The sequence below is a fragment of the Cladophialophora bantiana genome (genome assembly GCF_000835475.1).
Source record: "Cladophialophora bantiana CBS 173.52 unplaced genomic scaffold supercont1.19, whole genome shotgun sequence".
NCBI classification, from domain to species: Eukaryota; Fungi; Ascomycota; class Eurotiomycetes; order Chaetothyriales; family Herpotrichiellaceae; genus Cladophialophora; species Cladophialophora bantiana.
Window position 1 is genome coordinate 260,757 of NW_015971593.1, and position 15,715 is coordinate 276,471.

Below are 15,715 nucleotides of genomic sequence, written 5' to 3' on the forward strand. Positions count from 1 at the left end.
TCCAGCCTTGCCGAGGCTCGCTGGGCTGACGTCACACAGCCTTGACAGCCTCGAGATCCGAAACAACTCTGGCCTTTGACACTTTATTCTCAGCCGCAGGCAGTATCAGCCTTATGTCCCTCCGCAACAACCACAACAGCATGGCTTCGTAAGTCTCGCACACGCTATAAACTGTTGATCTCGTTGCTGACAAGGCTCAGGAACCTCCTCGAAATCCCCTTTCGTCGTACTCACTCCGTCGATTTGGCCTCTGCCATCAAGCAATACATTTCCACGAAATATGATCAGTCTCCAGACATGTTCGCAGATGACTTGCGAGACATCGACCGTTTACGGAACGACGCGATAAACGTCCGCGAACCTCATGTCAGTGGTGTCAAGCGGCTTCAGATCTACGTAGCCCAGCTACGGTATCTGGGCGGGAAATTTCCCATTGACATTGGCGTCGACTTCCCGTGGTACCCTGCGATAGGCTACGATCGAGATAAGCCCGTGCTGCAGAACAACCTAAGGTTCGAGCTTGCGAATGTCCTCTTCAACCTTGCGGCCTTATATTCACAGCTTGCATATGCGACGAACCGGACGACAACCGACGGGCTGAAATCTGCCGCCGAGTACAGCATCGCTGCCGCTGGGACCTTTTCCTTCATACGCACAGACATCCTCCCTGATATGCGGTCGACTCCTCCGGAGGATATGGATGATATCACTTTAGAGAGTTTGCAGCAGCTGTGTTTGGCACAAGGGCAGGAATCGTTCTGGCAGATTGCAATCAAGAGGAATATGTCGGATGGCACAGTAGCAAAACTCGCAGCCAAGGTCTCTGACTACTACATCTTTGCCGCTGATGCCGCACGACAGTCCAGGGCAGTGAGCACGGAATGGATACATCATTTCCAGGCGAAGCATCACCATTTCGCTGCTGCCGCCCAGTTTAGGCAATCTCGATACTGCCTTCAAAACAAGCAGTACGGCGAAGAGGTCGCCAGGCTCAAGGACAGTCTTACCTGTGTCAATGAGGGCCTTCAAGAGGCCCGATGGATTAATGCTACGGTAGTTGGGGATCTGAATGGGCTCAAGTCCAGGGTCAATGAAGAGCTGAAGAGGGCTGAAAGAGACAATGATCTGATCTACCTGCAAACACCGACCCCTAAATCAGAGCTCAGGCTTCTGGACCGAACAAATATGGTTGCTGCCAAAACGCCGGCAGATATTGTCAATGGCATTTCCCTCTTGGGTGAGGGAAAACCTTTTGGCAAGCCGATGTTCGAGAAGCTTGTTCCATATGCAGTTCATCAAGCTGCATCAATTTACGCAGACCGACGTGACCGCCTTGTCCACCAGTCCATCATTGTCGACCTCGAAGGGATGACGGCGAGGCTGCGAGAAATCTTGCAATCGCTCGATTTGCCCGGCTCGTTGCAGGCACTCGAAAAACCACTCGGGTTGCCCGGCATCCTAGTTTCGAAGGCTGAAGAGCTTCGACAGCAGGACGCGCTGTACAGAATCAAGAGATCAATGGAAGACACGACCAAATTAAAGACGAATGATCTCGCCATTTACCAGGAAGGGGTCGCGTTCCTAGAGGCCGAGAGAGCGGAGGATGACCGAGCACGAGCAAAGTATGGTACCGAGAGGTGGGTGCGCCCACCCTCTACCACAGCTCTAGCCAAACTATATCAGACCTCAAACGAGCTCCAGACATACCTAAACTCTGCTGCCTCGAGTGACAACCTAGTGCAAACAAAATTTCGGGAGAACGAGCATATTCTCAAGATCTTGACTGGCACAAATCGCGATCTTGAACGTTTCGTCCCCTCTTCCAGTCAAGTTACCATGACCCCAGCAATAGAACAAGCCGCCTCTCGATTACGAACATGTCTGAACGAGGTCTCCCGCTTGGAGACTCGACGGAAAAACCGCATTGCGGCTTTGAAAGAGAAAGCCAAGTCAGATGATATTGGACCGGCCCTGCTCTCTGAAGCGGCTCGCTTAGAGCGAGAGTACCCCATGCAGAAGATCGAACCAGGACAGTTTGAGAAGCTGTTTGAAACGCGGCTTCAGGGTTATGAGCCTGACCGAGAAGCTCTTGTTACTGAACAAGAAGAACAAGATCAAATTGTCGCACGGTTGCGCGAGGCGAACAAAGCATTTTTGGACGCTCGAAGGGGTGACACCGGCACGAAAGATCGCCAAAAGGCTCTACAGGTTCTGGACACGGGATATGCCAAATACAAAGAGCTCATCAGCAATCTGGACACTGGAAGAAAGTTCTACAATGATCTAGCTGTTCATGTGACGCGGTTTCGAGATAATTGCAAGGCGCAAGTTTCCGAACGCAGGGTTGAAGCCAGTCAGCTTGAAGCAGAGCTTGCGGGGCAGGATATGGGCAGGCTTAATCTTCAAGAGACGCGGAGGGAATTAAGGAGCCAGAATGCGGCGCCGCAAACGAGAAGTCAAGTGCAGCCACAGCCACCTGGAGATATCCAAGAAGCCATGACGGCACCAGTACCGACAAGGAATCCCCCTGCCGGAGGAGTACTTCCCTCCACTTCGCCCTTGCCGGTCGGTGTTGCAGGTGGCACGATTAGTGGTGGAGGAATTTGGACACCAGACATGGGCATCAGATTTGGTGGTGCAACAAATCAACCTGGACAGGCGGGTTATCCTGCCCCGAGACGACCATGAGTATTGCCCGTTGTCCCCTCAAACCATCCCTTCAAATTCAAAACCATTGGACAAATGACATCTGATACCAGATAAAATACCAGCGGTCTTAGCCGCCTTAGTCTATATTTCTCATTCTTGCACTGCAGAGAGCGTCCGCACCTCAGCCAACACCTTGGAATCGACGACGAGCTGGGCATTCTCATTATTCCAATTCTAGCACCTTAAGCCTTCCTCTCGACATCCGGCGATTCAAAATTTTTCTACCTATGAGCGGAAGAGCGCTAACCCATTCTAATATGTTGGCTCTAATGAATTCCTCGACTTCTTCTTGGTGTAGTGTATTGCAAGGACCGCCGCCAGGGATCCAACACAGGCAAGCACAACCATAACCAAGAGGCATATGCATAGAGTACGCTTGCTCTTGTGGACCGGCCGATTCATCTGCACGGTATATGGACGATCAACCACGTGCTGTTGTGCTGGCAAGTATCCATATGCGTGATCTTGACCGTTGCCAGCCGCAACGAAAGCACTATTCCCGCTGGGATCGAGGGCTACGAGGGTTTCCCTGCTATAGCTATAGTACGCAGGATTGCTGTCCCCTCCTTTTGGAGTGATCAGCACAACGTTAACAACGACGGACAGAACCACAAACCTGAAGAAAATGGCTGGTAACGCGTGGAGCCCATAGGACTCAGGAATCCATTTGGCATGATTTCGATTTCGTTGCCGACTGTCGTGCGCAGGAAAGAGAGAGGGTTTCGTGCCCCTTTTGTGATCCGAAGCCGCAGAACAACGGCGGGTTAATGTTGTAAGTAGAAGGGGATCAAGCTGAGGCTGAAGCGCACTGTCAACTCAGCGACTCTATTCCTGTCCACGCTTTTCCCCCGCCAGTCGCCCTTGCATGAAATTCTGCGAGGTTCACTGCCTGGTGGCTTTCACGCCCTATCGGTTTCCCATGACATCTTGCATCGGTGGCTGGACTGCACCTATGAAGATCGCTTTGCCGAGATCGACTTTCCCTCAAACGTCGACTCCGAGGCTGAATAAGGGCGAGTTTCTCAGCAGGTGCTCGTGTTGACAGTGCCAAAGGTCCCAGCCTGAAAAACAGTTGACCAATGGAAGAGATCAAGTGATATTCCGGAAACATTCACTGCTCGGTGACTGCCTCTTCTTGTGGAGATTGTTCAGCGAAGCAGACAGGAGCCTATCCTGGTGCTCAGCTATAAGAAGTTTCGCCGCACCTCAACTCTAGGTTCATGCTCTGTTATATCTTGCAGCTTACCTTTGCAGATCCGAAGATCACTGTATCAAAATTCCGCAAGCACCACTCAACTGAAATGGATCCAATTACCCTCGCCACTCTCAGCGTTACTTGGGCCTGGGGTTATCGTTGCTGCGACGCAACTTTGGCCAGGCTATGTGCAAAGAGTCACAAAGATGACCTGCAGAATCGCATCATATGAAAATGATCCAATTGTCTCTTTATAACCATCGTGCTTGACCTCCCTGTTGACCCAATATTAGCAAAATATCGTATACGGTGGCTCACACATGGGGAAACGGGTCACTCAACCCACCCATCTCCCTCGGAATTCCCATACACTTGCGATATCGTACAAAGATATAGGTCGACAGTCCACATTCAGAACTCCAGATGGGTGATTCGTGCCTGTTGGGCACGGCTCAGAGGCGCGTTCATCGGGCACGTTCATTACCCAAACAAGATCATATGGCAGAGCCTTCCCTACGAGCCATGTCAACCTGTGCAGTCACGATGCCTCTCAATCCACAGCCTTTCTACCGCCGATGGCGACCACCATGATGCTTCCCATTGAACAGAATCACCCATACACTACCGGAAGAGCCGTGGAGCTGCCCAAACCGGGTGGGCAATGGTTGCCTTTCAATCCAATCAACCACGCACCCCTACATCCGCTCTAGGGAGGACGGTGAGATCGAGCGACTATAGATTCTGAATCTCCTGCCGAGGAGCAATTGATGTAAGAGTTGCGCACCTGAAAAAGTATGGGTTTATCATAGAGGTCATTTGAAAGACGTAAGAAAAGCACAACAATATTATCCGCTTGCAAACAGCGGCCGCAGGCAGGTTGGACATGATTCGTACGAATAGTTATGGGGGATAAATCTAGATACGCGAACGACTTGCCGGTATTTTCACAATGGTACGGCGCTTGTATCTGCGGCTTTAACTTCGGGGAACAAGGGTCTGCACCGGTTCCAGAGCCCAAGTCCACCTCTGCTCGTGACTTTCCAAAGACTGAAGACCCAGCGATGCGAGCAAGGCAATAAAAACGTTCGGCGGAAATGCGGCAGACACGGCCCAAGCGTCCCTTGGGAATCTTCCACAAAAGGAAGTTGGATTTTCAGACCAAGACAAATATGGCAGAAACACTCTTGGCGAATCAGCCTTGTCAACGCCCCACTTGGTAATGGTCGCAAACTTAGTGAACAACTCTTCTGATATTGCAGACAAGCCATCGCCAACTCCAGACACACGAGCAGCAGTGGGCTGTCATTTAAGAACCCGATCTCCATGTGAAATCACTGACTACGGCTTAATGTCTAAAAAGGGCAAAGTTCTGGGATATGCGGCAAAGTCAACCCCAACCCCGCGCCTGGGCAAACTCGGTCACTCTCCGGGCCCGGCCAGGGCTCCCAAGAGATCGGGGCGGACCGGGGCCTGAGGACGCAAATGAGGACGATCAGGACGAGGGCGGCGATCATCAAGATGGGCGACAAGGCACACTATTAGCTTCCAAGACGACTGGTTCGCAATCTGCTGCGTCCCCGCGAAAGCCTCACGTTAAGCGAGGGAAGGATCGAAAACCTGGGACTGGGACTTTGACAAAGGCTGGCTCCAGGAAAGAAGAACATGACGAGACTTTGCTTGCAGTGAAGTACTCTCAAAGTCCCTCCCTGTTGTTGGAGCCTGATGCCGACGAACCCTATCCCCTTCTCCCATCATTCCTTCCGAATGGGCTGGTCAAGCGACACCTGCATAACCGTCAGTGACCCTGAGCACTATTCCATATCTATTTGGAGAAGGGGGGATCTGATATTTTTTCCTTTCTTATGCTGACTCGATGCTGCTCCTTCCTTAGTCCCCGATGTCCTCGCGAAGCTGGTATCCAAGGCCGCCTTGACCGGGAATTATGGCAGATCCTTCGCCAGCAACGTCATGGCCTCGCTCTCGCAACACCCGGCACAGCTTCATGCAATGATCTTCGCGGTCATGGTGCACGACCGCATACAGCAAGGCGTCAGCAACCCGACTGCCACGGAGCTGATGGTTGGCACTGAAGCTATCCGGCACCTGAATCAAGAAATCAGCGACCCGGACCCCAAACGGGCCTTGTCGGACTCCAACATCTGGGCGGTCCTGGTGCTCGCGTACTCTGGACGCGAAGACCGGATACGGTCCGGGCAGAGCTACCCGCGGCAGTCCTTTCTGAGAGAGCTACAATCGATCCACATCTATCTGAAGATGGAGATTGTCATTGAGCATGTGCTAGGTCTTATCAAAATGATGGAGCTGCTCGGGGATTTGCACAAAATCAGGACGCCCGGGATCGCACCCGTGGTCTCTTGGTAAGTTGGTTTTCTTTTTTATCACCCAATACATTTCCCACTTCCTCCACAGCGGCACGGGTTGGGTGAAGTTCCGGGGCAGGTCATTCGAAGACCAAAATTGCTGACTTATCATGACACCCGAACCCACAGGTGCGGTATCATGGGTGCGTGCCGAAACATTGGAAGACCCATATTCCCCTTTATATCCCACACAACCACGTTCGTCCGCGAAGATGGTCGTCTCTCGGTAACTAAACACGAGCGCGACGCCGTTGCTACCGACTTGGGCCAACTGGGCACGGGCTTCTGGCAAGTCTGGGACAACACGAAGAATCATTCCGCCACCGCCGCCGCCACCACCACCACCCCCACCACCCCGAGCTACCTGGCAGATCTCTTGACCGTCATCCAAGACATCTGCGACTTCACCGTCGTGGTCGAGAACCACGCGAGCGGGAGATGGATGCCCCGCACATCGCCCGAGATTATCGACCAGCGAAACTTCGTCCAGCACAAGTTGATGTCGCTGTGGTCGGCGGAGGAGTTCCAGAACACCACAAGTACCGCGTGTGGCATCTCTGCAGATGACGACGTGCAGTACGAGACCTGCCGGCTAGCCTGCATCATTTACTCCTTTATCGTCGTGTTCCCCGTTCCCCCCGTGGTGGGGCCATTTGAGACCTTGATCGACAGGCTCAAGCGCGCACTGCAAGCGACCGCGTGGAAGGACTTTGAGCATCCAAGGCTGAGGCTGCATCTGTGGATCCTGGTCATGGGCGCCATCGCGTCGATAGGCTTGCCCGACCGTCCGTGGTTTCTGTTACGGGTCATGGAAGTGTTGAACGAGTTCGATGACATAGCTGAATGGAACGATCTGAAGGCTTTGTTGAAGACGTTCTTGTGGCATCCCCGTACGGGCGACCCGGACGGACTCGATATTTGGAAGGCGGTTCAGCAAGGAGACGACGTGCTGGATACAATATAAAACAATGAGAGCAAGTGTTTCGTGTCAAGTTATACAATTTCTACCTGAATCGTTGATTTCAGGCCCATAGAGAGCAAAAAGCCAGGCGCCATAAACCGGATGACGGTCTTTATGTGAACTGATAGGTCTGTAATACATTCCACCTGGTCGGAGATGGCCTTTTTTTGGGAGGGGCGAGGACCCCGGCTCCGGTAGATCAATACGATTTGAATGATGGTGGAAAGTCAGGTAATTCTGAGAGTCCACCTCCGCTGAAGAAATTTCGCAGATCAGCCTCGGCTACTGTAACTGCACTCGCCTGAGTATATTGTTGTTGCTCTGGCGTCGTGGGCGATGAGGACCAATTTCTCTCGATTTCCTGCGAGCTCTTCAGGAGTTGAATGTTGTGAAGCAACTCCTCGACTCGCGATTCTAGCTGTTTGATCTCCTTGGCCCGCTGCGAGCAGGCCTGGTTCAGGGCTTCGTGCAGCTGTCGAAGTTGCGCCCATTCGTTCTCGAGCGCCTCGACTCTGACCTTTTGCCGGGCGCGGAAAGCTTGTTGGGCAAGGCGATTTTGTGCTCTCCGACGCTGAGAACGATATCAGCATGGACTGTGCGTTAGAGCGATATTCCAGCCCCGCATACCTCTCGCATCTCAGCTGTCTCTCCAGCGTGCATCTCTCCAGGCGGGCTGGCGCCCTCAGAAGACGTAGATATCCTCCTATCAGCCTGCGGGACAACTGAGGCGTATTGGGCAGCAGGGTGACGAGAAGTGTCTGAACGGTCCTTGTTGTCAGTATTGTTTGCTTACATAGCGTACTGTAGCCTTGAGACCATCGATCTGAAGATGGCGAAAGGCGACTCACTGGGACCCATCGTTCTTCCAATGACCGTGTCCGTCCGTTGGGTTATGATGCTGGTCCCAAAGCAAGCGACAAGAATGGGTCTCGGGAATAGATAATTCCTAGCAAGTGTTCAGTGCTTCTCCTGTTCAACCAAAGAGGCACGCGAAGGCCAGAGGATGTGTGACTAAGAACGAGTATGATAGCGGTTTTGAAGTTTTCTACTGTGGGAACGTGAACTGGACTAAAAGAGGGAAAGAGCCGCCCAGCAGCGTGCGGAGCCGAACAGCCGAAGTACTCCGTCATATTTAGAACGATGATGATTTTTGCGAAGAGTTTCATGACGGTGACTAGTGCAACAGAGTGTATTTTTGGTCTCCCTCGAGGCTGATGTGCCATGAGGGCATAGGGCTCGTATGACACCGGGAAAGCATTTAGCAGTGGATACCAATTCTACCGAATGAGACTCCACTGCTCGCCAAAATCCAACTTCCCAAAATGGATAGCGCTGCCGGTTAGTCAGCAAACAGCCCTGCACGTGCTCATCTACAAATTCTCCTCCAAACAGACCCCCTCTCCGCCTCTTCCTTGCTTTCACCACGATCACGATCTTACCCATCGCCTACGTTTTCCCTGTGGGATCCTTCTCTGTCACATCGTTACAAAGATTACCCCTATCGATTTGGCCGATCCTCCTGCTGTTGAAACAAGCTTACGGGTCCAAAAAAAGCTCGTCGGAAAGAGCCGTTTTTTCTGGTTAACCACCATGCACGAACTCCGTCTGGCATTTGATGATGCCAGACCAGACCGAGGAAGTTAACCCAACCACCGAAAAGGAGCAGGCTGGGCCCAAAGTGAGATTTGTAACTGCACGGCCTGCCTCGACGCAGGCGAGACGTGAGGCTAAAGCATTAATTCGAGCCCATGCTTCACGGGCCTCGTGGGCCAAGATCAAGCAGGGCAAACAGTTGAAGCAAGAGACCGGTGCTCAGATTGGTTCAAGTCAGGCTCCGCGCGAGCAGCAAACCCGTCTCGTCAATACCGAGCTAGTATCACGTTCAAATGACGAGCAGGACAATGACGCTAGCTTAGAGGGAGCTGGTCCGTCAGCCTCTCGACAAATTGTGCCATCAAGAGCCGTGAGGCAGACCATTCTTGACTCGTGCCCTGTCCCCAGCCCTCTCCATACAGTCGGAGTGGGGGACTTTGATCCTTTTGCAAGCTATCCATCGCGGCTACCAAAGGAGATAGCTACCCAGCTCATTGGCCAAGGTAAGCCATCAAAACTATCTCCCCATATCTCGGTTGCCGCATGAATTATGCGACCCAGTGGGGAGGGACTCTTGATCTGATTTGCCATGCTGTTATTAGTCAACCATTTCCTCAATATCATATTTTTGCCGGATCCAGACCGGCCGGAAGAGAGCGTCGCACGCCATTGGATATCTTGGTACATGAGTGACAGCACCTTGTTCCACGCCCTTTGCTTCGGCCAATTAGCGAGGCTGTCGGCCACCGAACCTTCTGGCTTGAAACCAGTCAGTCGGAAGGTACACTGGTACTGCTACTCGGAGGTAGTTCGAGACGTGAATAGACGATTCAATAATGTCTCAACTCGATGTTCCGACGAGAGTGTTCTTGCCGTGCAGGCATTGGCATTTCATGGTGATAAGACAGAAGACGACAGAGAGCCACCGCGGTCGCCGTCGCAGGGTCCAATGAATGCTATGCAAGGCCTGGATATATACGCAGGTCGACTAGATCCCGTGAACATACACGTCCTTGGGCTGGCGAGAATGCTGTCGATGCGGGGAGGTATTGGCGAGATAAAGGCCCCCGGTCTGGCGGCAATGCTGAGCTAGTAAGAACGCCCGTCATACTGTACCTGCGATAACCTTCTCCACCTTACTCGCATATCGCTCTTGCTTACCTCTCACTGAGTAGTGGGGATCTGATCCTAGCATCCCGATCGCTGCAGAAACCAACCTTGATCTTTGTGCCAATCGGCGAGTCTCCGGAACGCACCATAACCACCGTTAAAAGGACTGGACATCCTCTGGGTCAGCTCGGCTCAGGATTTCAAACCCTTCACGATCTCCTGCCGTTGGATTTCGCCCAAGAACTCTACTTCGTTCTGCTGCATCTTTCGACGTATTTGCTGGCAGTCGATGACTATATCATGGGTAGACCGCAAGCTCAAAGCCTGGGGATCCTAGCCGACCAAAGGAACTTTGTCCAGCATAGTTTAATGTCAATGTTCTCGGGTCCGGGAGACAGCACATCCCAGCATGAAATGTACGCGCTTCAACAGGCAACCTGGTGCGCAGGCGTCGTGTATAGCCTCATCGCCGTGTTCCCGGTCCCTCACACGCGGGCGCCCTTTGCAAAGCTCGCCGCTCGGATCAAGCAACACTTGGTGTCCACTTCGAGCAGCCACAACGGTAAGAAATGGCAGACGGGCGCATCGCTGATGCTGTGGATCACATTCATGGGAGCGCTCGCCTCCACGGCCGACGAAGCGAGCGAGGCAGAGAAGACATGGTACATTTCGGTTCTCGAGCGGCTCGTGCATAGGATGCAGATATTGAGCTGGCAGAGTCTGAAGGACCGACTGCTCCATTTCCTGTGGTTTCCCAGCACGAGTGACATCGACGGCCAGCAGTTGTGGAGGGAGATACATACTTCGAATCCTTTCAAATAGGGCGGAAACACACAGAGAGAGCGAGAGAGGAATGCAGAACAAGGAAGAGACGAAGGAGGAATAAAAGCACAGGTATACGTACGTACGCGACCAGACTAATATACAACCCAAAAGGGGGAAAACGCCGAAAAGAAAGCCCACTCGTATTATACATCAGTAAGCGCCAAGTATCGCGAAGCTCTCTCAACAACATCTATTACGACCGGTCGGGAGGATTGACGATTGGCAATTGACACATTGCACCACATCCTAGCACTGGTGGTGCCTTGACTCAAGTTACCTTGGTAGGCTTATATCTAGATACCCCCCGGATCCCACGCGCCGCGGCAGCCAGCAAATCGCAGAGGTTCATCCCGGGCCGCCCTACAGATGTCGATGTAAAGAGAGACGGTTGGACTGACAGACTCGAGACGGAAAGTCGTCGTTCTCTGAAGCTTTTTATAAAGATGGGCAACGCCGCCGAACCCCAGCCACGTCCGGGACGAGAATGGCAACGACAATTGAATAGTTAAGCCGACAAATCAACAGATCAATACGTCAGTCAACCTATTTTAACTCGCCGAAGATTCCTTCGCGCAGCTCTTCCTCGCGTTTCCCCAAGATCTCCATCCCCATGACCCTCCTATACATGGCATGCAGGTCTTCAACCATCGACGAAGCCACCGACCAACCAACCAACCAACCAGTATCTGATCTCTTTCTCTACTCGGTATATAGATAGTTGGTAAGGTCTGGTTAGGTCTTGGAATTATGCTGGACATCGTTCCTCGCTCGCTTCAGCCTACCTTCCTCGGGGCACTCACCACCACTCGCAACGCTGCAATCGAGTCTTGCGTGTTCGAACCACAAAAGCGAGACAAGGATCTTTCGGGGCTTGATGAAATCCTCCCCTGCTACAATCCTCTGAGCTACATAAATGACACTGATGAGGTCTTGGGCTTAACTGAGCAATTTGAACTTTTGATCATCAATCTCCATATCTCACGGACACTAACTTTGGATTTACTCTGGCTGATTCAGAGCATTTGCTCGCGTCTCTCGTCTTTCTCGAAGTGGAAGATCGCCGCAAATGCACTGACTTTTCCGGAATTTTACAAGCGCTGGAAAAAAATTCGGACATTGAGATTTTCGTTAGGCTTCTCACGATTCCTTTCAGAGATGAGCCGACTGGCTGGAATACCGTCAAAGGTGCCGTCCCCAAATGTCGGTATGCTAAGCTACTTGAGCAAATTGAGGCCCCAGCTACGAAAGCTGCACAGGGATACATGAACAAAGTCGTCGACTCCAAAGCTCAACTGCTGACTCAACTGCCGAACACTCCCTGGACGAGCACTTTAAAGCCGGCCGCCATCTTTCAGTTCCGTCCTGCAATCTACGTGCCGACGCGCAGTCGTCTAGGAATACGAACGAGCAGTGGTAGTGATCAAATAATTACTTCGCATATGCAGCACGAATTGACGACGCAATAAATCCTATATACCGATATTAAAGATTGACAATCCCGAACAGACTCTCACGATTCGTCTGAACAGACCCTCCCGAGATATAGCGTAGGTCATGAATAGGACTCTGTTCGCTAAGACCGTAACTCAATTCGAACCCAAGTGCTGATCTGTCCTCGGGAGCTCCGCCCAGAAACGAAGTTTTATTTATTGTGTTTGAAATGGCAGTGGCTGCCTGGTTTCTGCTACCACGCCTGTCTGGATATCCGCCCGGAAGATGCAGAAAATACTATCCGTGGCGAAATCGAGATCTTGAACAAACGAAGTTGGTTCGATTTTACCTTCGATCACACATCCAGGGGTGTCAATCTGCCTTTCAGACCGAACCCGCATCCTATGCATAGCACCGGCATATGCATTCGTGGCTCTGATGTACGGCCGATTGCCCCCGAGCTCTTGGGAATTCCTCGACGGGCTGGGCGTGGGTCTCTTCATGATTATCTCATGGAAAAAACTCACCGAAAAGGTCACGTTGTTCACTTGATTGATCGGAGAGGATGCTGAAGGGCCGGCACAAACAGGTGCAAACGGCAAACGCGATCGGGAAAGCCGCCCTATGATAGGGCAAAGCCTTGTCCAACATTGTCCCATAGTACGATTTATCACCAACAAGGACCGAGTATCGGCACTAATAATACAATAATAATATTATCGATACTATACCTGGAGCACCCACGCACTAGTATTCGACATATTTTGGATACGTCGAAGCGTCCAGCGTATCATACGACGAGTCACTACATTGACTTCCTAATCAGAACTAGGCAGTCGACTTTGATGGTTTACGTCCTGGAGTACTTCCGGAGTCATGGCAACAATACAATGGCCTGGACAAGGGATCCCGATCTAGCGAGGGCCGTTCCGCACAGAAATTACGACGGATGTGATTGTGAATCTGGCCAGCGTGCTAAGAGTCGTGGTCACCGACACAGACTGCCGGGTACGGAGCATTCTCACGCCTCCCAAGGCACACATAACGAGTCTTACGGCTGGTCAGGTCGAGTTGGGGATTCCATAGTCACAGCTCGTAATCACTAACACGCGGTCCAGGACTCACTCACAGCTTAGGTGAAAGAGCGGGGGCGGTTTCCTCAGGGCCTGGAGAGTGGGATCGCGCTGAGTCCTCGCACCTGGCCTGGGCCCTTGGACATTGGGCATTGAATATCTGGTGCTTTGCAAGCCATGCCATGATATGTAATACCATAGTGCAATACCATTTTATGTATCTAGTGCTCATTGACTGTGTCCGGTAGTGTCTCATAGCATCCCGAGACTCTCGCGCCGTCCTATCACGCCGTGCGAACTCCACCCTATCGTAACCTGTTCCAACGGCGCCATTCCCCAATTATAGAACAATACCGCTGCCGCATCCATTCTTCATTCTTTCATTCATAATTCAAGCGCCCAAGTCCTAGCCAACTAGCCACCTACATGACGCGCGCAACAATTGAATCACAGCCTTGCCTGACCGCCTGCTTCGGCGCAGCTGGCGGCGGTGGTTCTCGTCTCTCCTTTCCTGTTCAACTCGTCCACGTCCTGGGTCCCCGCCTCTGTCTCAACTGCCTCGTCCTCCAGCACACCGCATAAAAATCGGCCCATCGTTCCGGGAAAGCGACCCTGCAGGTATCGATCCCACGCCTCCTCGACGACCTTCCTGCAGTCGTACCCGAACAGGAATTTCTGGAACACGGGATCGCGCCAGCGGTTCTGGTATCCGTCGAACGGGTCGGCCTGCCACGCTAGTAATTGGCGATCGCGCTCTCTCTGGCGGGGTCCGTCGTGGAGATGGAAGATTTCGCGGCCCAGCTGCGACGAGCTATTGACTACCCTCGTGGTGCGCGGTTTGCGCACGCTCTCGTAGATAACCAGCAAATCGGGGACCTGGGACCGGGATTCGATCTTCTCAAACAGATGGCCTAGCACGGCGCCGTCCTCGACAGCCTGCGCGGCGCCCTGGGCCAGGTACGGCAGCGTGGCGTGGCAGGCGTCGCCTAGCAGCGTGAATCGGCCGCTGGGGTGGTTCCACGTGGGCATCTCGCGCGAGTTCTGCAGGCGCCATTTGCTCGTGTCCTTACACAGCTCCAACAGCGCTCGGAGCTGCGGGTCCCAGTCTTGAAACAGGGCATGCATCTCGTCCAGATCGGCCTTTTGCAGGTTGACGAACTTGGGCAGGTTGTCCGGGCACGCAAGCACGATGTTGTACAGGTTGCCGCCCTGTAGCAGGTACGAGACCACGTGCGAGTCAGGACCCATCCAGTAATTGATGTTGGGCACGGCGATGAGATCGCGGAGCAACGGGTGGGATTTCATCGAGTCGGCGGGGACGATGATGCGGTAGGCCAGATCTCCCGTGAGATGGGGAGGATCAGGGCGGCCGAGGAGGGCTTCTCGACAGACAGATTTGAGGCCGTCTGCGCCAATGATGAGATCTGCAGTGAAGGGTTCAGGGCGGTTCTTGATGTGGACGGCAGGCGGCTCAAAATCGATGTCCGTCACGATACTACCGAGGCGGATCTCGACGCCCAGTCGCTCGGCTTCCTCGACGAGGATCTTGTGGTAATCGGCGCGATGGATATGGAGGTAAGGATATCCATAGACGGATTCGCAGTGCGGGATGAGCGGTTGGGTGGAGAGGATCCTGCCGTCGCGGTAGGAGCGTAGGATGAAGTTCTGCGGGCGCACTGAGACCTTCTCAATGGCCGGAAGGAGACCCCAGCGGGAAAGAATGCGCGTGCTGTTGGGCGGGATCTGGATGCCTGCGCCGACCTGGAAGAAATGGCATTAGTTGAGCGATCCTCCCCCTTGGAACATTGAGGGGACGGCCAACTCACCTCTCCAAGAGCAGGCGCCTGCTCCAGGATTGTTACCTTGTGGCCAGATCTGGCAATTGAAATTGCCGCCGCCAATCCTCCGAGACCTGCACCGATGATCCCGACATGAAGTTGAACTTTACCCATGGCTCGGGGGAATGTGCTTCGCCTTTGGCGTTGTGAGTGGGCGAGTGAGTGGAGTGGGCAAGGAGTAGGATAAGGCTGTCGAGAACAGGGGCTCTTATGACGTAATTGATTCCCAGTGCTTCGGTCGGCCCAGAGAAGGAATTTTCCGAAACAGCCAACTTGGAAAACGGACTGAATGAGGGTCTCGGAATGGACCGAAATGGATTGTTCGATATGGTGCGATCCGTCGATAGAATAGAATCACGATCGATACGCCAGTTAGAAGGTCTCTTGGACGAGCAAATGCCGTGTGCTCGCGATGAGGAGTTTTGGCGAGTTGGCCCACAATATCCGAGTCAGGGGAGAAAATTCCAGAGTCACTCCACCGCCGTCCAAAATTCACCCGCCAAAGGGATCCGAACAGCCGCTTGTCTTCCGGGAGAGGACTTCTGTTCCTTGAATCTTTCTCGTTGCTGGAATTTGTGGACTTGTGGCAGGTCGCACAG

At 52.9% G+C, this 15,715-nt stretch overlaps 5 protein-coding genes across 5 annotated transcripts; 3 read left to right on the top strand and 2 right to left on the bottom strand.

The window, feature by feature from the left end:
• Positions 1-140: 140 nt before the first annotated feature.
• Z519_10659 (uncharacterized protein) lies at positions 141-2,688 on the top strand (the record flags this gene model as incomplete). The annotated part of the gene is made up of 2 exons (XM_016768375.1): positions 141-148; positions 201-2,688. 2 exons carry the CDS (start codon positions 141-143, stop codon positions 2,686-2,688), a joined length of 2,496 nt encoding a protein of 831 aa, XP_016615282.1.
• Positions 2,689-5,280: 2,592 nt separating this feature from the next.
• On the top strand, positions 5,281-7,249 carry Z519_10660 (uncharacterized protein; the record flags this gene model as incomplete). Its single annotated transcript, XM_016768376.1, has 3 exons — positions 5,281-5,698; positions 5,796-6,282; positions 6,415-7,249. 3 exons carry the CDS (start codon positions 5,281-5,283, stop codon positions 7,247-7,249), a joined length of 1,740 nt encoding a protein of 579 aa, XP_016615283.1.
• A 196-nt stretch (positions 7,250-7,445) lies between these two features.
• On the bottom strand, positions 7,446-8,104 carry Z519_10661 (uncharacterized protein; the record flags this gene model as incomplete). The annotated part of the gene is made up of 3 exons (XM_016768377.1): positions 7,446-7,817; positions 7,874-8,004; positions 8,095-8,104. The coding sequence occupies 3 exons, from the start codon at positions 8,102-8,104 to the stop codon at positions 7,446-7,448; spliced, it is 513 nt and encodes a 170-aa protein (XP_016615284.1).
• Positions 8,105-8,864: 760 nt separating this feature from the next.
• Z519_10662 (uncharacterized protein) lies at positions 8,865-10,771 on the top strand (the record flags this gene model as incomplete). Its single annotated transcript, XM_016768378.1, has 3 exons — positions 8,865-9,342; positions 9,442-9,931; positions 10,015-10,771. The coding sequence occupies 3 exons, from the start codon at positions 8,865-8,867 to the stop codon at positions 10,769-10,771; spliced, it is 1,725 nt and encodes a 574-aa protein (XP_016615285.1).
• A 2,954-nt stretch (positions 10,772-13,725) lies between these two features.
• On the bottom strand, positions 13,726-15,230 carry Z519_10663 (uncharacterized protein; the record flags this gene model as incomplete). Its single annotated transcript, XM_016768379.1, has 2 exons — positions 13,726-15,039; positions 15,105-15,230. 2 exons carry the CDS (start codon positions 15,228-15,230, stop codon positions 13,726-13,728), a joined length of 1,440 nt encoding a protein of 479 aa, XP_016615286.1.
• Between the last annotated feature and the right edge of the window lie 485 nt (positions 15,231-15,715).